The 22,513-nt window shown below is 43.2% G+C and overlaps 1 protein-coding gene across 1 annotated transcript in view; it reads right to left on the bottom strand.

The window, feature by feature from the left end:
• Nucleotides 1-18,927, bottom strand: part of DCT (dopachrome tautomerase) — a 30,648-nt gene extending 11,721 nt beyond the window's left edge. The window contains exons 1-6 of the mRNA XM_032315263.1: nucleotides 18,483-18,927; nucleotides 9,727-10,026; nucleotides 7,643-7,743; nucleotides 7,343-7,509; nucleotides 5,927-6,106; nucleotides 3,996-4,131 (exon numbers count right to left, since the gene is read on the bottom strand). Coding sequence (XP_032171154.1) covers nucleotides 3,996-4,131; nucleotides 5,927-6,106; nucleotides 7,343-7,509; nucleotides 7,643-7,743; nucleotides 9,727-10,026; nucleotides 18,483-18,777 — 1,179 coding nt within the window. The 5' untranslated portion in view covers nucleotides 18,778-18,927. The remainder of the gene's footprint in view (nucleotides 1-3,995; nucleotides 4,132-5,926; nucleotides 6,107-7,342; nucleotides 7,510-7,642; nucleotides 7,744-9,726; nucleotides 10,027-18,482) is intronic.
• Nucleotides 18,928-22,513: the final 3,586 nt, after the last annotated feature.

The following is a 22,513-nucleotide window of genomic DNA, read 5'->3' as shown; positions in this document are numbered from 1 at the left end:
TTTGCCAGAAAATTCTGCTGTCCTACTCATAATATTTTGGGGTACTGGTGAAGGAGTGCTTAACATTTTTTCTCATGAATATGATCTGTGTGTATAAATTTGATAGTTGAAAACGTATGTTTTACAAAAGCTTATTTAGAGAAATATAGGTAAGTAGACATAAAGGTAGATGGCAGAGAAGGGAGACACAAGTACTGTTTGGCATAAGCTAATGCCTGAGATAATAGCTAGAAAAAAAGATGTGAAACATCAAGTTAGAACCAATAAAGAGGGCAAGCATCCGACAGAAGAACCAAGATAGCTGTGGAGATCTTGCAGGTAAGCAAGCCCCCACCTTGCCGGAGGCTGGGATCAAGAGTCCACATTTCTGATGACTCCATGTTTTGTTACCCAAATCTGAGGGAAGAAATGCTTTTTAGAAAAAAGGAATAGCTCATCTCCTGCCTTATCTATCGATTCCCCATAGCTCACTCTGGCCAGGCATTCATCTATCTGGGAATCCAGAAAGCTTCCCAGACCTTCACACCACCAGGCAAGCTCAGAGCATTGTGAGCTCTACCTTTACCCTCCCTCTTCATATCTCCTTTTTGTGTACACTGGGTGGAGTAAAAAGTAATAAATCCCCTTTGAAATACCTAAGGATTTCTTGTCAGTAAAATTGCCTTAGGGCACAACTGTCTGTTATGGAGAACAAGATAAGAAAACTTAATTAAGGTTTGGAAATTCAAAGCCAACATATAGTTTTCTGATTCTTTCCCAGCAGCTACCATAAAACACATTGTTGTCTTATGATAACTTTTGTATTGTACTTGGCAGTTTCTAAAGCAGCTTCATATTATTCTAATCTATTTATTATTGCATTAATTAGCACACCATTCTTCTCCAACACCCGATCAAGATCTGTGACCTGCACTTTGCAGAACAGGAAACAGAGGATTCACACAGTTCGACGAGACTCCCAAGACTGCACAATTCAGGACTAAATTAAGAAGTTATTTGACAGTGTTCTTTTGACCATGTCATGTGGCCTCCCAAAGAGACCAGAAGAACAAACTGCTATAAACTGATGGTATGGACTGAATTATGATCACCTCAAAGTCATATGATGAAACCGTAACCCCCAACACGACTGTATTCAGAGATTTTAGATACCAAAAGAGGTAATTAGGGTTAAATAAGGTCATATGTGTGGGGCCCTGAAATAACAGGACTAGTACTTTTATAAGAAGAAACCCTGAAGAGCTCATTGCCTCTCTCTCCACTATGTGAGGACACACCACCAAGAAGGCAGTGGTCTGTAGACCAGGAAAAGAGCTTTCCCCAGGAACCACTGTCACTCAGCACCTTGATCTTGGACTTCCAGCCTCCAGAACTGTGAGATATAAATTTCTGTTGTTTAACAGTCTATGTTATTTTTGTTATGGCAACCCGAGTAGACTAAGATACACTACTAAAATATTCAGGTGAAGAAAATTCTGGAAAAAGAAAAAAAAAAAACCATTGCTTGCTACAATACAATCTATACTAGGTAATAATTTAAATTCAAAATGCTGGCAAAATAAAAAGTGACCAGTGGTGAAATTTTGTTTTTGAATTGCTTTGCAACCATCCACCCAAGACACACGGCCCTGAAGACAAACAGTGTTAAAATAGTTTGAAACCATCCATCCAAGACACACAACCCTCAAGACAGACAAAGTTAAAATAGTAGTCAATCAGTTAGGTATCTGTAAAGCAGAGACATTGTAGGGGTTTAGCAGTTGAAATACAAATATTTAAGACGTCTAAAGGTTCTAAGCCAACTCTGGCGAACCGTACTTAAGGGGGAAAAAAGCAGCCCCAGACATCCTGGAGCTGGCCTGGCACCATCATCACGATTACCCCGGTGTTCTGCTCCGGGGTAAACAATCACGGAACATCAACATCAAACAAGCTCACTCTATGATCCTAATGGATCAAGACAAAAACAAAACAACTCCACGTTTGTGCCTGAATGTAGACAAAACATGAACATTGTCCAAACCCTACAACACCTAACATGAACAGTAGCTCTACCACCAGCGAATACAAGCAACTGCCTTTGCTCTACCAATTACTAAAGACTGTTGCTCTGGAATTGCTCTGCTTCCTGACAGCATCCAACCCAGAGCAAAGCCCTGCCTCCGTCCACCCTCCCCAAATCAGCTGGCACAAGCCCAAATCCCTTCGTTCTTTTCTACCCCTGAGCCACTCCATGCTTCCCCAGTCTGTCCCAACGACGGGGAATACACCCGCCTGGGTCTCGCGGAACCGCGGAACCACGTGGTCCTCTCCCAGGGTTCCCGGCGGTCTTTGGCCGGAGGGGGCTGACCAGGGCAGCCGGGACAGCACGGCCCAGGCCTGCGCCTCCCCCGTCTGGTTAGTGAACAGAGCTTGGGACTCCAACATTTACAATCCCATGGTCGAGCTCCTTTCCGGTTTTCCTTATGTTTTTAAAGTTATCAGGAGAGACACCAAGAGAGTTCGTTCATCCCACGTTGGTTTTTGAAGAGCTGTGAGGCTCCTCCGTACCAACCCCAGCTCGCTCCCTCTGGACTGGCTGTCTTTCCTCTCAGACTTGCGAAGCCAGTTAATAAATTAAGGGACATCAAATGCGGTTTTTCTATTAATTTAAGACATTTGCCATTTTTTTCTGTCCAGCCCTCCTACCCCACGCTCCATCCCTCCTCGGACTAACACAAACTTTCTTCCCTGCAGGGAGTTCCCCAAAATGGTATGTACTGGGTTCACACATTCCCCGCCAGCAGGTGAACATGTGACCTTGCTCTGGCCAATCAGAGCACCTCACTCCCCTTGCCACACTGATTGGCTCATAGAAGGCAGGTAATCCAGGCCTGGCCAATCCTGGGACAGCTCTCTGTTACTATGGTAACACGGCGGCTTCCAGCCCTGCCTCACGGGCTGCACTGGTAGCGTGCACATCTGCGGCTGCAAGTGGCTAGCTCATTTGCCATGAAGACAGAGACAGAGCTGACCTGTTTTGAGCCCCCCCAGATTCAGCAATACCTAAAGGCAGCAGCACTCCTCAGTTTCCCAGTTATTTAAGTCAATAAATTAATTTTTTTATCCTAAATTAGTTTGGGTAGAATCTATTCCTTTGCAAACAAAAAAGAAATGTATGAATATACCCGCAAGTTTGCAAACCGATCCAAACCAATTTTTCTGTTCTGCACTACCAGGTTCTCTTACACATGGCGGCCTCCTGCCCTTGGGGGTGGGTATTGGCCGTGGTCCTCACTATCTCCAGTAAACTTGTTACTAGGTGGTACCTAACCATGAAAGCATGTAAGGACCAGATTCTGCTAAACCTACATTGATTAACAACTAGACACAGAAGGAATAAAAGAACCTGCTCTTGTATAACCAGGGAGGTCGACACCATCTTCTGACAAGTGTCGTACATGGAAGATTCAGTCCAAAGTGGACACAATAATATTAGGACGGCAGGAGCAGCTCCATTTTAGGCAGAACGCTTTGTGAAGTGAGGAGGTCAGTACCAAACACCAACAGAGCTGTGGGCTTCGTGTGCCGTTCCAAAGGTGCCAGGTTGCTGGGCTTCATGTGAGGGTCACGGTGATTCCACCACTCATCTTCAACATCAAGCATTTTATTATTGAAAAATTATCATTATGCTAATTTATTCTATAAATTATGCTAAATTGTGATGTAATTTATAATATCATTATTACTAACTTATGGATCCAGCTCTAGGCTATAAACTCCTGTCTGGTGTCATTGCAAAACTAACCATTTCTAAAGCATGGGTTTCTGAAAAGGGGACTTTAAATGCTGTCTAACCAACTCTAGGGCATAGAATAAAATGAATTTAACGTTTGAATACATCCCATTGTCCACAAAGAGAATAAAACACACCAAACCTTAATCATACCGAAAAACAAAGAAATCCAACATCTTGCATAGAATATTTTTCACCTATTCTGAACCCTTCAACATACCACAAAAATAGGATCGTTGGCAGCAGAATGTGGCAAAGCGCTTGTCCCATTCAAGAAGGAATGAACCAAGTTATGTAGGCTCATCACTTGAGAGTCCAAGATGCCGTTCGCTTTATCAAACCCTTCCAGAGCATTCCTGAGAGAAAATCAGTATGTCAGTGACAACAGTTACAACTGATAAAGATCTATTTTTATTATTTCCAGCCTAAATAACAGTCTTCTGACTTGAGGTGGGATAGGGACATGGAAAGCACTGTCATAGCTAATTAACTACAAATTAGTCCCAACTTTCATTGATCTTCTAGAAAGGGAGGGAACTCTTAATCAATGCTACTTCTGCACCTGCTCAGTTGACTGTACCTCTTTTAGACACTGTGTGACAATTCTTTACCTTCATTCTCTCTCCCATGCCAGATTCTGAAGTCCTAGAGAACACAGACTGTGTTTTCTCCAGATTTTTATTGCCAGAGCTTAGTGCCATGCCCGGCACATGGTCTGCCATCAGAAATATATTTTGAATTAACACATACTCTCATACTCCCATTTCTCAACTAAATAGACTTCAGCTTGACTATAATATATTCAGCATTCTAAATGTATCCCCATATTCCTCTTATCCTTATCCTTATCTTTTTCTCCTCCCTAGTTTGAATTTTCCAGAAATTCAAACTGTCCTTCTCTTAACTCAGTGATCCTCAAATTTAAGCATTCGTGGGAATCACAGGAGAAATCATATGGGAATCATGGCCTACTTTCAGAGTTTCTGATTCAGAAGGTGGGGGCCAGTTCTTCACAATATGTGTTTTTAAGCAGCTCCCAAGTAGTGCCAATTATGGTGATCTGGGCCCCCCATTTCCATAACCACTCCCTTAACTCAAATCAATAAAGACTGCAGTCCATTTTAGGATTGCCTGGGTGGCTCAGTCGGTTAAGCATCTACCTTTGACTCAGGTCATGATCCTGGGGTCCTGGGATCAAGCCCTGTGTCAGGCTCCCTGCTCCCTCTCCTCATTGCTTGTACTCTTCTTCACTATCTCGGTCTCTCTTAAATAAATAATAAATAAAATCTTTAAAAAAAAAAAAAAGAAGAAGATTGTGCTCCATTTCGATAGCATTTTTACTACCATGAAGAGCAAACGTATGTTCCTTTTCAAACAATCTTAAATGTCAGCCTTTATATGATCCTTTACGCTACTCTGAGAGCTGTGTCCAATCCCCACACAGACTTTGAATTCTGCTGCACTTGGCACAGTTCTGCATCTTTCAGTTTACCTCCCCCCCCCTCCGCCGCCCCAAATAACCCACCAGCTGTATGATTTACACATGGGTTAGAGAGAATCTGGTTTGGGGGAAGACCATGAATCTATCCATCGTGTCTTTCGGGAGCCCCATTCATCTTTGCTTAAAATCTTATTTACATCCGTACTTATTTCCCACAATTCTGAAAGTTTTTTTAGAGGGAGAGATTTATTAGTTGGCCTTTCCATTTTAAGTATTGTGATGTCATTGCTGTGTTGTAGCTTGAGCTGCATTTGATCTATAATACTTCTCTGGGATCTCGGACTTTGGTATTAAGGTCTATGGCTGATACATTAAAGAGAAAAGAAAAAGAAATACATGAGCAAATACTTTTTTAAATATGATATTTAATGAAGTACCTGATTCTGAACACTGTACCTATATTAGAAATACCAAAGATGGTTTTGAATAGCTAATTAGAAAATATTAAAATGACACTATTCATTATAGTGGGTGGTTGATGACTTTCCTAACACTGGCTCCTTGTTATCCTCACTTGTCAAGCCCTTCTGCATTACTTAGCCTTGTACATGACTCCCAACATCCGGATTTCCTTCAAGTTCATTACAACCACGGGCATGAAAATCTTAAAGTATTTTAAAATGTCATCTAACAGAGTTCAGAGCACCAACCTGAAGCTGAAGGTCGAGTTCTGGAAGAAAGGGGGGCTGTCAAACTTCTTGAGAGAGAGACAATCTTGTATGTCTTTTAAAGTTGGCAATTTTGCACTGTTCAGTCCCACTTGATTTCTTCTTAACAGACCTTCGTAGGTCCCATTACAGAGGGTGACCCGGCGGTTATAGTCATCCAGGCTAAGGGTTGTATGGAGAGTGAAAATGGAATGCTTTAATTTGTGAATAGTGTCGTAACTTTGGGCCAAACCAACCAATCAAAATCTCAGTCATGATAAAGATTTTATTACAGTGACCCATCCCCCCATGTTGGGGAGCACTATCCAGAAGGCTGTAGGAAAAGCTTAGCGTGTAGAAGAGAGGACCCCTGCTAGATTGGCCTACACCCCTGCAAACACATGAACACGCAGATGAGAGGTGTGTTCAAGGAAGCTTGACAAAGACACAGGGCAGGGGAGCTGGAGCCAGTATGATTTGGAAGAAACAGATAAATAAAGGAACACAGCGGGCACTGGGGTGGCTCAGTAGGTTGAGCATCTGTCTTTGGCTCAAGCCATGATCCCAGGATCCTGGAATGGAGCCCCCGCTTCAGCCTCCCTGCTCAGCTGGGAGACTTCTTCTCCCTCTTCCTTTGCCCCTTCCCTGGTTCATGCTCTCTCTTTCACTCTCTCAACTAAATAAATAAAACCTTTAAAAATAAATAGATAGATAGATAATAAAGGAAAGCAGCAGAGCCTCTTAAGGGACCTTTGTTTGAGATATGTGCCAAAAAAAAAAAAAAAGGAAGAAATTTAAGGAGTCACTGAGGACAGGATTTTCCATGGGTTGCAAGGCTGGTCATTTGCTTATATGTTCTTCAGTACTTCTCTGCTTGGGGTGTATGCCTCTGCCTCTTAAAGACTTCTCTTGACTCTCTTCTTGGCTTCACACTGAGACCTATCATGATTCTTTTCACATTGTATTGTAATTAGTTTACAAGCAATCTGCCTTTGTAAATATAAAACGATATCCAAAAGGGAAGCTCTATTTTATTCATTCTTGTATTGTCGGTACTATTACACTGCCTGGAATACAATCAGTACGTAAGAAAGGTTTGGCCGAATGCAGAAACTATTTCTAGCTTTAAAACAGTTGATCTAGAAATGATAACCAAGCCCATTCGATTCACCAGTGTGATTTCCAGGCCTCTGGTTTTTTGGTGGTGGTGGTGGTGGTTTGTTTTGTTTTGTTTTGTTTTTTAATAAAAGGGCTTAGAATTTTTTTTAAATCCCACTTCCCTCAGGAAAATTATTTTCAGAAACATGTAAAAAGAACCCAGGATGCCCTGGAAACAGACATGCACAGCCTCTTTCCTTCTCTCAGACGTAGGATAATATGGCCTCTGGATTTCCATTGCAGGTAAACGTGTACCATTACCTATCACAGACAATTTCCCAGTTGGAGAATCTTGAGTTCTGACTAATTAGAGTTGGATCATCTTGTCTTGCTGCCCCAAGCAGCTGGTCGGTACATACATCACAGTCATTCCTCCCGGTGGCAAAGTTCCAGTAGGGCAAAGCAAAGGACTCATTGCCGATAAGTTGCTAAAAGCAAAGGGCATGCCTAGTTACTTATCTCATGATATCAAATACAATAAGAAAGCATATAAAATAAATACTGATATGGGTCTTGACCAAACGCAAAACTAAAAATACCAAATGCAGAGCTTTGACCAACCTGGAGATCTCTTTCCAGCCACAGCAAATGGTACCGGTGCCAGGTAACAAATGCAGGTCCTTGGTGTGAGAAGTCTATGGCCTTGTATGGGCGCCCTGGTCCTAAAGCAATTGGGAAACATATTAAAGATCATGGAATAATATTTTTTAAATGTGAAATCTTACCCCAGTGGGATGTGTCTGCGGAACCAGTAAATCCATGCTGTTCCAACTAAAAAAAATTAAAAAAAAATTGTTTTTGTCATTTATCACTCTAAAAACAACAACAGCGACAACAAAACAATTCCAGAAGCAACTAGCACTTCTAGGGTAAATTCTCCATCTTTCAAAAGTTTGATTGTCCTCAGAGATCCAGACACATCTAGGTCACTTTCAGCTTTGAGAATCCCTATCAAATGTTTAATTTTTAAGTAACATTTCATTACTCCTTCCAGATGCACACATTTATAAGGGAGGGATTAATTAATAATAAGGCAAGTTGGGCTGCTCTTAGTCCTCATTCAGGCATTTTTGTCACTGAAAAGAACTTCGATGGATTTTGCCTCTGCCGTCAATCAGTTACAATCACCAGCTGACAAGCATGGTCGCCAAGACTAGAACAGAGAAAAATACACTCAGACCAATTTTGCTGGCCACTGGAACCGCCAATTTTAGTGAAAAGCTTTGGTCAATTTAATGACTCCCTTCCTGCCCACTCCATCCTTCTTCTGCTTTCATAAAAGCTTTCGATGGTTATGTAGAAACTTTAGCTAACTTTAGTTCTTTTTCAAAGTACCTATAATAACTTCAGACAGCTGAACAGACACGAATATAAATTTAATTCCTAGGTATGACCAGAAACTATAGTCTTCCTTCCCTCCTGAGAGACAACCCTCTCATAAAGCAAAAATTCCTCCGAGTGATGACAGGAAAACTATAAAGGTTTACAGCCAGAAAAGCTTCCTTATCTGTCGATAAAGAAAGACAGATGCTTACCTGAGAGGCAAGATTTTTAAGGACTCGCACTGAGGAAAGACATGCTATCACTTGCTGGTGGCTACGGAGTCCTTTTTAATTCAGAACAAAGATTTGTTCCCCAAATGAACTAATGAGGCAAAATCAAGCAATGGGGAGCCAGTGATAAACACAAGAACAGACAACTCCAATGAGAATCTGACTATTCAAAGGGAGCTTGATGTCTTCATTCACCCTGACTCCAACAAGGGACCCCAAAGGTGGGGATAATAGGTATAGCCAAAGAAAGCTTCAGGATTCCAGAGTATACCCAGGAATGGATTCCCATCCCTCTGGAGTGAGCTGACGTCTGTGTGATCCCTGACTGAGACATATCCGAGGGCATAGATGGTCCTACAAGATTAATGAAGTTCTTAACAAACAAGGCCCCATTCCAAGTCTTACACAGGCCCTGACTGGGGGATCTAGAAGAGCAGGGCGCCATTTTCTCAGGCATCCACTGCAACGGTTCCAAGGGCTAATTCAGGAGGAATTCTACATTGCCAGAGCAGCTAATGCCCTTCCGTGACAATACAACTCTGAAAAAACCCAAGGATCCCAACAGCAAGACACCATTTACAGGCCCCATGAATGATGATGCAAAAGTCTAAAGACTAACACATGCGTGTTTAATGAGATACGCACTTTCCACATAAACCCTCTAATTCTGCACAAAGAAGCTTCATGTGCTTTAGCACATGTTCTGTTAATTCCTCTAATTTGAGGGAAAATGTCAGAGAGGGCTTCCATGGCCAGATTTAGACATGTTTTCTTCTGGAATCAAAAGGAATTTGCCTCCGCTTCACCAGACTTTGCCTTTGAAGATTAATAGCTTCACAGAGGAGAGTTTAGACTTTGAACCCATCACACCAACTCCAGGGGAAAACATTTTCCCAAATGTCAGCCAACGTACTGGTAGAATATTCTTCCTCCTTGCTTCAGGCAGCATTGGATAATCGTCTGATTTTCGTAAGCCTAACCCTTCTTGGTGTTGTTCTCTTGTTAATTAACTTGCCCGAAATTACTTCCCCACCCATCCCCCCACAGTCCCAAACTATAATAATATACCCTCGGCTGAGGGAAATAACCCACCTAATAGCGTATCTCTAACAGAGTAGTAATGGAGCCACACGAAGAAATCGTATATGCTGCAGTTGGCGATCTGCGGCTGGGTCCCGTTGGGCCCCAGCAGGCCGAGCCAGTGCTGGGTGGTGATCACGTAGTCAGGGTGCGTTGTGTTCTTCGCGAGGTCTAAGGCGTCCAAGAACTGCTCCCTCTCCTGAGCCGTCAAGGAATGAAGATTTTTCCGGATAACCGGGGCTTTCCTCTGACTGCAGTCGTGGCCAGTCCAGCCAAACTTGCAGCCCCCACAGTTGTAGCCAGCAAAATGTCCTAGTTTATTTTTAAAAGAAAAAAAAAGGTGGGGGAGGGGATGGAAGAGGGAGTCAGTTTATGTAGCTTGGAAGAAATTTCTGAATTTGAAGTGTGGGCTAGAAAGGAGGAGAAGAGGAAGGTGTTCGCAGGAAGGCGAAGGGAGCCATTTTCCTACACTTCCTCTCCTCTTGAAATCTCCAAGGATGGGAGTACTAGAGTTCCTTCGAAATACTGCCAGCAAGAAAACAATAGGAAAGGTGTCACAAGCTGTCATGGTGGACCGTGTCCCTTCAAAATTTGCAGGTTGAAGTTCTAAGCCCCAGTCAGATACAATATGACTGTATTTGGAGCTACGGTCTTCAAAGAGGAAACTAGGTTAAAAATGAGGTTACTAAGTGGCCCCCAATCCAGTCCAATGGGTGTCCTTCCAAGAGGAGGCAGTTTGGACACTAGTAGCTGCAGAGGGAAGACTATGCGAAGACCGAGGGAGAAGACAGCAGCCAACAAAGCAGGAGAGAGGCCTCAGGAGAATCCCACCTTGCTGACAGCTCGACCTGGGCCTTGAGGTCTCCAGAACTGGAGAGAATGAGTTTCTGTTTCCTCCCCACACCCCGACCCCCGGGCTCCCCAGCAGTCTGGGATGGCGATGCTGCAGAGCCCTGCTCTCTCTGGCCCACACACCAGGGCCCACACAGAGGGAGTGGCTCATTGACTTAGAAGAGGAAGAGAACATTTGCCAAGCTCAAGGTGGAACCAAACTAAATGGGCTGATTTCCAGGGATTGAGGGGAAATCTGACATACAAAAGCTGGTTTATTTCACAAAGGAGAGAGAGTTAAGACAAAAATCGACGGAGGCCGGCAGGTCGTAAAGGTGAATTAGCTGCCACAGTCTCAGGAAGTGCAAATCACTGCAGGGCTCCCTTGTCCACGGCCCAAATGTCCCTGCTTTATCAGCCCAGGGAAGGAGTACTAGCCCTGGGAACTAATAAGCTCCTTCCTGATTAGCATCTAAAGTGGGAATTATTTCAGCTTGTCCTGGACTTTTCCCTTTTTAGCCTTGATTACTGCTTTTGGTATGACCAGCCCCTCCTTCCCTAGGTGGTGATAAGTTAGAGAGTAAACATTCAAATATTTTTAGAGCAAAACGTTGAAGCAAACAGGGTCGGTAATGCTCATCTCCCAGGGGATTAGAGGGCTGACTTAAAGCATTAACATGGGAAACCAACTCTGCTTCCCTCCTCCCTCTCTCCCTTCTCCCCTCCCCCTCCTCCCCTCCTTTCCTACCCCTACCCCCTCCTCCTCTCCTGCCTCTCTCCCCCTCGTCCCCCTCCCTCTCCTCCCAGACCCTTTTACTAGCTCTCACTTCAGTCCACAGGCACTTTCCCTCCTCATCTCCTTAAATTCCGCTTTGCCTGGATTACCACTCCTGCTCTCAGCCTCACGATGGGTGGTCCACAAGGTCATCCTTGACTCTACATGTCAGGGTCAGGTGTTCCTGCCCTGGGCCTCCCCGGTCCCTCACATACCCCCTCCGCTGGATTCATCACACTAGCAGTAATTATCTACTTGTCTCAGGTACGGGCAACCGGAAAGCATTTATCCCACTGTCTAGGCCGGTGCTTGGCCTTGTACAAAATGAATATTTGTTGACTGACTAAAAGAAACATAAAGCCAAGTCACCACAATATGCACTTTAAAAATTATACATTCATATTCATAGTCGTACCTCAATAGAGCTGAAATTTTTTTGAAAAATTAACTAAAAACAAAAACATATAAAGCATGTGACAGGTAATCCAATAGACAGAAAAATTCTTCTTCCTCTTTCTCCCTATCCTTGTGGATTAGGAGGAAAACCAGTTCTGCAAATAATTTTGATAAATGGTAAATACCAAAGCAGAGGTAAGGAAAAAATACTATGACCATAGGAGAGAGAGGATTATTTGAATTTCTACAAAGAAAATATTACAATAACATGAAACAAAATGACTAGCATTTGTATCTTGTAAAGAAAAATGTCTGGACCTCCTTTTCTATTAACCCAGTGGATTTTTGGATCGTTAAAGAAAATGTCATTAAAAATATCATGAGTAAGAATTTTCTTAAGGTAATTTATTTGGGTTCTATGCTCCTCGAAACACTCAAAATATCCTACCTGTCCTCACATAACTCAGTTAGCTATAGTTTTCTATGTTTTTTTTTTTTTAAGATTTTATTTATTTATTTGACAGACAGAGATCACAAGTAGGCAGAGAGGCAGGCAGAGAGAGAGGTGAAGGTAGGCTCCCTGCTGAGCCCGATGCGGGGCTCGATCCCAGGACCCTGGGATCACAACCTGAGCTGAAGGCAGAGGCTTAACCCACTGAGCCACCCAGGCGCCCCAGTCTTCTATGTTTTAACATCATATCAGAATGTAATAAAAAAACACTTAAAAGGAAAAAATTCTACTAGTCCCAAGACTGAAACATGTTTTGGAACAGTTTCAGTTAAACATTAAAATCTACATTGATTATTAGAGGGAAGCTACTAGAATAGAAATTATTTATAAGTATTTATTGAGCAACCCAGTACCCAAATACCAGTACTCAAGTAACCAATACCAAGTACCCAAAAGTCCACCATTTCCCTAGAGCCAGATGACTGAAGGTGAATACAGAGCCACAGCTTTACAATAAGAGAGTGAGGGTCTCCTTCCAAATGCTAAGAAATTGCACACCCCAATTTTTAAATGATCGATTCAATACATTTCTATATGTAAATGGGTAAAACTTGTCTCCGGATTTTGTCGAAGTTGAGTAATTTGTAACTTATGTCATGAGTTTTAATATTCCTTCACTTCCTTTACCACAATTATTTTCGGTTGCTAGAAACAAAATGATCAATAGTTAATTATCTCCCTCCTTTGTTTATTCAACAGATAATTTATTAGCACCCACAGCCTAAAGGGCTGTCAAAGCTCCGTGTGCCTCTCTCTGTGCTCCCACTTGTTTGTTCGGAGAAGTTTCCATGCTTGTAGGTTTGGATTTCACTCTTTCAAGCCTGTCAGATTGGGATCAGAGCTCTGCCTCACAGAGTTAACACAGAAAACAAGCAGGTTAATGTATTAAGCGCTTAGAACAGTGTCTGGTACATAATAATTTCTATATTGAGTGTTGTTATTTTTACTAGATGGATGCAGGATTTTATTTTATTTTATTTTTTTAAATATTTTATTTATTTATTTGACAGAGAGAGAGAGAGATCACAAGTAGGCAGGGAGGCAGGCAGAGAGAGAGAGGGAAGCAGGCTCTCCGCTGAGCAGAGAGCCCGATGCGGGACTCGATCCCAGGACCCTGAGATCTTGACCAGAGCCGAAGGCAGCGGCTTTAACCCACTGAGCCACCCAGGAGCCCCGAAGCAGGATTTTAAATATTTGTTTTCATCTGTCTTCCTTGTCTATTACACTGTGGACACCTTAAAACCGTGTTGTGTTTTTTCCCCTCTTTGTACCTGAAGGGCATCACTAGGGCTAAATAAACGTCAGTCAGGGTGGTGAGAAAGAAGCAATGAATAATGGAATAAAAGGCCTCAGGTACGAGAAGATACATGTAGATATAAGGCACCATGGCTTCATCCAGGAGATGACAGACGTGTGTGCCATGAACCACCAGTGCAGGTCTAACTCTGAGGACAAGTGAAAACAGAGGAATAAACCAAGCACCGCAGAAGACAAAAGGCAAAACAATTAATTCTGACTCAGAAGACCAGAGCTGCCTCACAATTATGTTGACCCAAGGTGTTTCATTTTACAAAACAATACTTGTCCTCAAAAAAAGCAACATAGAAGGGCTAAGAAGAAGGAACTGGGATGGGGAAGGAGGCATACGGGGGAAGGGGGTTAAGAAGTACAAACTTCAAGTTATAAAATAAATAAGTCATGGGGATGTAATGGACAGTATAAGGGATATGGCCAACACTATTCGGTAGGAGCTGTTACTACGCAGTGTATACAAATGTCGGGTCACTAACTTGTACATCTGAAACTAAAATAATACCTTAGTTTAGATCTTATATATTTATTTATTTATATGTTTATATTTGTTTATATCTCATATCTTAGTTGATATCTTATATCTTATATATCAGTTGTAGCTCAAAAAATTTTTTAAAAAAATTGTCTGCATGTAAGCTCTCCTATGACCCTGAAATGTACCAAAAAAATTAAAAAATTCTTTTTCCAGCATCTCTCCAAAAACTCAGCGTTTGAGCCCCTGTTACCTTTGGAGCTTCTAAACATGGTCCAAAGTATTCAAGAAAATGCTGCAGACAACAGAAAAGTGCAACAACCTGAAAGCCCAGCACACAAAACACTTATTTCTCTAATTTAGATACCCTAGTGGTTCCCTACATCAACTTGACCTGAGTTCATTTATTCCCCTAACCTACCAATCGCAGCATCAAAAAATACAAGATGGCCTCTTAGCAGAGATGGCATTTTCTTACTGGAAAATGGGGAGAGAAAGAAAACTAAAGGATCTGGAGATACCAATCTATCTACCACTGAGTATGTCCTTGGGCAAAAATTAAATTTAAAAAGACAAATTCGTAAACCTACTTAGGACTGGGCTAGGGTTAGAAAAGAGAATGAGAACCGCCAATCCGTACACGTTCCTACATGAACTGTAACAGCTCAACCTCAGAAGGCTATTAGACTAAAGAAGCTTAAGGACCACTGATTAGTGAATTTACAAGGAGCTCTAAATAGCGTATTCCTTTTAATTAGAGATTCTATTATTTTAATAACAATACTTTATACTCACAGGGAGCCTTTCATCTACAGAGCTCAAAAAGGTTTTACAAGTGCGGTTTCATCATTATCCCCATTTCAGAGATTGGAAAAATGGAGGCACTTAGTCACTTGTACAAACAAGAAGCTCTCCAACAACTGTTCAAAAACTATTTGCTGTGCATGTTTTCCAAAAGTCCAAAAACACAGCTGCAACTGGTATGTTCTCAGAAACGCCAGCTGGCAAGGGAGACGTAGAAGGCGAAGAGCTAATGCCAAGGTCTTCTGAAATTCAGGTCCTCCTGACAATCAAGGTCAGTGGGTTTTGTATTCCAAATTATCCCTCCAGAGAACAGAGAAGTTCTCTCTAGAGGATTTGAGCCCATCATTTGTGTGTGTGTTGAGGGGGGAGTTCCCCTCCAGATTTTGTTATTTCTCTTTGTTAGGCTAATGTCTTTTACCAACTTCAAGTTCGTGAAGACTATGGAGTATTTTATTTTATTGTGGTATGAACATTTAACATGAGGTCTATCGTGTTCATGCGGTTTTAAATGTACAATACATCATTGCTGACTCTAGGTGCCACGTTGAACATTAAGTCTCTTGAGCTTGTTCATTTTGCCTACCTGAAACTTTCTGTGCACTGATTACTAACTCTCTCTGTCTCACTCCCTGGGCCCCAGGTAACTAGCATTCCCCTCTTTGATTTAATGAATTTGATTTTAGATACCTCATATAAGTAGAACCATGCCCTATTTGTCTTTCTGTGACTGACTCATTTCCTCAGTGTAAGGCCTCTCAGGTTCATGCATGTTGTCACCCACTACTCGAATGCCTTCTTTTCTTTAAGGCAGAGTAGTATTCAGTTGGATGTATATACCACTTGGCTACAATGTGGAAAAATTGGAATCCTTGTGCACTGTTGGTGGAAAAGCAAAACGGCCCAGGCACTATGGAAAAACACAGTATGGAGCTTTCTCAAAAATTAAGAATAGAACTACCATATGATCTAGCAATTCCACTTCTGGATATTTGTCCAAAAAAACTGAAATCAGGATCTCATAGAGATGTTAGCACTCTCATGTTTATGGCAACACAATTCCCAAGAGCCAAGATGTGGAAACAATCTTAATGCCCATTGATGGATAAATGTCTGTTTATTTTTCCATTGCATTGACAAAGCTCAGGGTCATTATTACATCTCTTCCTTAATAAATTTTGGTGACCTAGAAAAATCCCAGGAGCCCTATTTGAAAAAAAAAAAAATTATGAGGATAACATAGAGGAGAGCTTTGGGGTTTAGGTTTTGAGATCAGGTTTAAATTCTGAAGACTGCTTCTCAAGCCAGGAAATGCTACCCTTGGAAGGCAAGCAACTCACTCTTTGTGGGAGAATAAGCTGAATGAACATCCTATGTCTTGCCTTGGGACACACGACACATCACAGAATTGTGATTACTGTTTATAATAAATTGGTTTCCAGTTCGGCCACTGCGACTTGGTCGGATGCCCTGAGACTCAAAGCATAAGACCATTGAGCTGATATAAGTGGAGCCAACCAGAGTTGGTATGGAAAGAGCTATGATTCTGAATGAGTTTACATAGACCAAATCATAGAGGGCAGGAGGAGAGCCATAGGCTGGTAGTTGGTCTCAAGAGCAGCCATGGCCTTGACAATGGCTGGCAATGGAGACCATAGGCACTGAGAAAGCTCTGCCTCCTTGGACTGGCCTATAGACATGTGATGTCCTTAACAGTCTGGACATACAGGTCAAAGCCTCTTTCTGACCTACTTTGCCCTAGGTATGTGTTTATCCTCCTCCGAGCAGGGGGGGATCCCTTTTCATGTTAGGAAGTAGGTCACTGTGACTCTAACTTCCTGTCACTTCTGGAGAAATATTATAGGCGCCTTCTGGGAAGGGAGATTATAATTATCCCTTCTGTTTGGCCATTCTCTATTCTCTCCATCCTCACCTTTAAAAAACAAAAGGAAACAACAAACAAACAACCTTGCTAACCAGGTCAAAATATAAAGTAGATGATGATGAGAAGAGCTAAAAGTTAGTCTGATTTGTTAATATCGTCTGCCCCAGGACTCCATAAATGGACAGGCCCAACCTTTGTAAGTGGTAGCACTCTATCATTGATTTGGCCTGGAAGTAAGGGTTCTAGAAGAATTTTTGAGTCATAGACAAATAAGTTACTGTGTAGTGTGGTTTCAATCACACAGGTAATATGAAACCTGCTGCTTCTCAGACAAAAGCCAGGAGAATCCAAGAAATAATGTCTATAGAAGACAATGCTCCATTAGCTCAGAAAAAAATGGATAGTATATGTTCAGTATGCTATTTAAAATTCTGTCACAATGATTACCCAACCCAAAACAAACAGTTCCTTCGAATCGCAGAATCAACATGACTGCAAAGTGATTATACAGCCAGAATTTTCTGCATGTTAAAAAAAACTAACACCATTCCTACATTAACATGCAGTCCTTTGTACATTTCTTAAGTTCACCTTTTTATATCCCTACATAGTCCCATTATCTGTATTCCCTATGTACCGGCATCCTATGAGAACATGAGCAAATAATAATAATCATTTATTTTTTAAAGATTTTATTTATTTGACAGTGAGAGACAGCGAGAGAGGGAACACGAGCAGTGGGAGTAAGAGAGGGAGAAGCTGGCCTCCCCCCAAGTCGGGGGAGCCCGATGTGGGACTCGATCCCAGGACCGTGGGATCATGACCTGAGCCAAAGGCAGATACTTAACAACTGAGCCACCCAGGTGCCCCTAATAATAATAATTTAAAAAAAGAACACTTGGCATGCAGCCAGCTGCTATATGTAGAAGAGAGGCCAAGGGCTTTGCTAAAGTTGCTGGGGCGTTTTCTGTGCATCAAATGCCCTGCCAGGATTTGACAGTTTACGGCCCCTGTGCGTGGCAGCGGCTGAACCCAGGCAGGCCCTACTGAAGACAACTTGAGAAGGCTCAGAAGAGCTCCAGGCATAAAAAGCGCACAGGGATTTCAAAGAAACGAGTAATAAGAGAGCCCAAGGTCTGAAAGAGGGACAAGGAGCCAACGTCCAAATGCCCACATGCAACCCAGGCAAGAGCAGAAAAAGCCATTGTTTTGCCAGGACCCTCCCTCCCCAGTTCCCAGACGCCCTGTCCCACCGCAGCCCTCCAACTGCGGCAAAGTGACAACCCAGGCATATCGTGAACTAGCAAGAGGTACTCTGCCCAAGACCTCTTCCAAACACCAGAAACTCTGAGGCTAGGACCGCGGAAGCCCTGCCTTGGACGCCTGTCTTGCAGACGCCAAGGCTCCCCGCGCCACCCTCCCTCCTTCTACAAGTGCAAACCCATTTCAGAAGGGGAGGCCACGGAATCATCTTGAAAGGACTTGCTCTGAAGCTCATTAGCTTCCCCCTTCCAACAAACAAGCCAATGGCATGTTGGCATGAGTTCACATAACCGGGCTTGGCCCACGTAATACTCGTCTGGTGGACTAGAGGGTGCGAAACGTAGAACCAAGGCATCAACCCGACTCAGTTTGCTGCCTGTGAAAACCAAACTTGGAGGGCCACGGAAAGCCTCGTCTGATAGTCTTAAGAGTTTCCTCTCGTCCTGAGAAGGGGCTCCCTTCCCAACGGGGGCCTCCCCACCTGGCTCAGGGCACGGCTGGGTCGGCCCACCTTCCTCACCTGTGCACCGGCAGGTCCGATGGAAGAACTTCCTGGGCCAGCCTTCTCGGTCGTCCTGGTTGCGTAGGACATAAGGACCGCTCCAGGGCCTGGTGTCGGCTTGCACCTCCGTGCACTGGCCCCGGCCCTCCTGGGAGCCACAGATGTTGTCGGGCTCGGGACCCAGCGATGGGCAGCACTCCTTGCTCATCAGGCTGTCCACGGTCATGCAGACCCGGGGGAACTGCGCGCGGGCTCCCGGCAGGAGTGTGCAGCCCAGGCAACTGAGCAGGAGCCCCCAGCCCAGAGGGCACATGGCTTTGTCAGCAGAACTCCTCTCCCTTTCCACTCCCCGATTCCGCCCTGCCTTTCTCCTCCTCTTCCAGTCCTGAGATCTTGAACACTCGTTCAGTGGATTTTTGGTTTGGGGGGTGAGGGAGTTGATATTGTTTGGTTTTGCGTTCTATTCCTCTCCCCTTTAAAAAAAAAAAAAAAACTGCAAAAAATCCGCCAAACCCACGTGAGTGCACGTGTGTACTCGCACACGCATGGGCTGTTTTATGTGATTCAAACAACTAAAACAAATTTAATGCCATTCCAAGCGCCTCTCACAGCCAGATTTAACGAGGGTAGCGCTTCTCACCATCTTTCCCCCGTTAAATCAGGCTTTGCCTAATTGCGATAATTTACGGGGTACTGCAGTCATACTCCTTATTATACTGGTATTTCTAAACCCCTCCTTTCCTCCTTAGCCCGTAACTTTAATTGCCTTGAACTCAGTTCAAAAGCCAAACACCGTGCTGCCTTTATTCTGTCTGGCTTGCCAAACCACGGGGCCTTGTGGGGTTTGTGTAAGGGCTGGGAGAAGCCATCATTAGGGGGATTAGTGTTAGAGAAACCCTCATTGTTAGCACATGACCCAAAGGGCATAATGAAGTACATACAGTTGCTGGCTTTGTTTCAAAAGGGCAAAACCATCTTCATTATCTGGGCTCATGTGCCCCAGCCAAGCTTGTGACCTCAGACTTCCCGGGGAGTCAATGGACACAGTGAGCTCCTCGTTGTTGCTAAAAGGCCTTTACAGACAAGCGTGCATTGCTAACCACAATTCACTCCTGACTGCTCCCTGACGTGCTAGAAAGACCACTGCAGGAGGTCACACAACTTCAGAAATAAAGAAACATTTATTTAGGACCGACGTACAAGGAATTGCTTTGTTCCACAATTAAGGGCCCTCTTCCCTCCAAACGAGAATGCACTATTCTCCTACTCAGCTCATCTAGGCGGTAGATTTTTTTTTTTTTTTAATTACCCAGGGTAGCCTGCCACCAGAAATTCAAAATTATAATTATCTGATTGTAAGGAAGGCAGTAGGACCATGGGGAGCAAGACCTTGCAAGTGACATCTTTTGATTCTTGTTAAAGTTAAACGTTGTTGGGCTTTGGTCTAGAACACAATGCCTCCCCTCCCCCTCCCCACCCCGGTGCTTCTGGAGGCAGCGGAGGGGAGCGTCCTGATCTGTAGTGATGGCTGCTGTTAGAGCATATCTTTACCCCTTCGTGGTGGAAACAGGCCTGACTTCGTGCCATCAGTGTCTGTGTAGACAGCCGACGTACTCCGGCGCCAGACGGTTTCCAAGAATACATTTGGGCATAAAGACAGAATGTTCCAAAGAAAATTCGTAAGGTTAAAGAAACGTTCATATAGATGTTCCTCCCTGGTGTGCATCTATGTCATCCCCATGGCATTAAGCTGTTGTGACTCATTAAATGGCAGTTCTCATCTCTGTCTGTGCTCTGATGCCAACTGAGACCCAAGCCCAGAGAAGCAAAATCTCTGTATTTGTTGTAAGTTCTCGAAGCCGTGTTAATGTGCAGCCGCTGCTGAGAACCATAGGGTTAAAATAAAGCAGGGTTCCAAAGGAAATGTTGGAATAGAGTCAGCTGAAAGATGGATGTATGTTCATTTCCTGAATCACCATAAGCTGAATGCCTTAAAATAAAGAAATTCTTTTCTCTCATAATTCCAAAGGCCAAAGTGCCAAATCAGTGTGTTGATAGGGCTGCACTCCCTCTGAAGGCTCTGGGGAAGACACCTTCTTGCCTCTTCCAGTTCCCGGTGGCTGCCACCATTGCCTGGGTTGAAGCAGAATCATTCCCATCTCTCTCATAGGGACATAACCTCTCCTCCTATGTCTCTGTCTCTCTTCTGTGTGTCTCCTATAAGAACACTGGTCATTGGATGTAGACCCCCCCCCCCGCCCCCGATAGTCCAGAATGTCCTCATCTTGACATTCCTAAGTTAATTACATCTGTAAAGACCCTCTTATCAAAGAAGATCACGTTCACAAGTTCTAGATATGGACATGATTTCTTGGAGACCACTATTGACCCCCCCATCCCATGTTGTGGGTGTAAAACTGGAATGATAGCAGAATTGCAATAGCTCAGAGTTAGAAGGGAATTTTGGAGCCCATTCATTCAATCCCTGTGTACCTACTGATCCAGTTCCTGTCAACATTGTGCTGCTTTGGGATTCTGTTCTATGTGTTGTGATGTCCTGGTTCCATAAGTATTAGATTCAAAGTTCTTGGATAATGTCACTGACAGAGTCAATGACTCTCATGTCATAATAGCCCCAGGCCTAGGTCCTAGGATTACTTTTCTTTCATAACAATGCTTTCATAATAACTCACCAAGCCTGTGGCTTTAATTGCAGGCTATCATGACTCTCAAATTACAACCCTGGCCCTGACCTCAGTCGTGAGCCCCTGATGCATATATTCAACTTCCTACTTGACTTCTTACTTGGAGATTTAGACATTTCTTGATTAACATTTCAAAGTAAAGTTTTGTTCTCTCCACCCAGTTTTCTTCTCCGTTAGTCTTCTTCTCTTAAGGAAGAGAACCACCACAATCCTATTAATGGTCTTTGATTCTTCTTTTTCCCACCTCCCCTGTATATGCTTCCCAGTGCACTTAGAGTAAAATCCAAGGTCCTTTCCATGCACCAATCAAAGTGAGGGCCCCAGATCCATAGTCATGTGTTCCTGGTCTGCATCAAAATAAATACAGTAAGGAGAGAAATTGAGAGTCAGCATTTGGAAACTACCATGGCGATATAGCATTGCCACAATGTTTAAGCACATGATCAATGGACTCATCTCACTGAACAAGAGTCTTGTTAGGGGGTTGTCAGACTTGCATGGACATGACCTAGCAGCATAAGCTACAGACCAATACCACTGGACTGCATGTTGGCCTGTGGCTGAAAATAATTTTCTAATTATTTTTTAAGTTCTTCACCATGGATACTTTGAGCAGAACTGGAATGTAAGGTCCTCCATGATCTGTGCCTTACCCACCTCTTTCTCCCTCTTGTTCTGCCACCACAGAGTACATCCATGACTCTAGTACTCAACCATGTCACATTCATTTCCATGATAGTCTTTCTTCTGTCATTCCCTCTGCCTGGAATGTTCTTCTTCAGAATCCTCCTTGTCACTTGGGGGTCAGCTCAAATGTTAGCTCCTGAGAGAGGTCGTTCCAGACCACTCACTCTGCTATGTCTACACTCAGCCACCTACTCTCCACCACATTGTGCTATTTTTCTTCAGAGCACTTATGACTGTCTAAAATTATCCTACTTGTTGGTTTAGTTGCTGAAAGTCTGTCTCTTCTATTCTGTCATAAATTTTAGGGGAGCAAGAAACAACCATGTTGCCTTTTCCAGTGCTAAGAACAGTATGAAGCAAAGAGAGGCTACGTGATAACAGCTGGTAAGTAAACAACCTCAGTTCATTTTTTTTATGTTCATCTGAAGAGTCTCACCATTATAGGGAATGACTCTATACAAATTAGGTGTTATTAGTTTGGCTATATAAAATAAATTTAGACTACTAAATACCACTATTATGTTAAGGGTTCCTTATAAGATTTGTCACACTACTAAAAGTGTTTCAAAATTACTGGTCCAATCCAACACTACACATTTGACCCCCACCACATTATCAGCAACAACATATTCCTTCCTATTTCTTATAAGATGTTAG

The sequence above is a fragment of the Mustela erminea genome, chromosome 15, assembly GCF_009829155.1.
Source record: "Mustela erminea isolate mMusErm1 chromosome 15, mMusErm1.Pri, whole genome shotgun sequence".
Taxonomy (NCBI): domain Eukaryota; kingdom Metazoa; phylum Chordata; class Mammalia; order Carnivora; family Mustelidae; genus Mustela; species Mustela erminea.
This window is presented reverse-complemented; position numbering and strand designations above follow the sequence as displayed.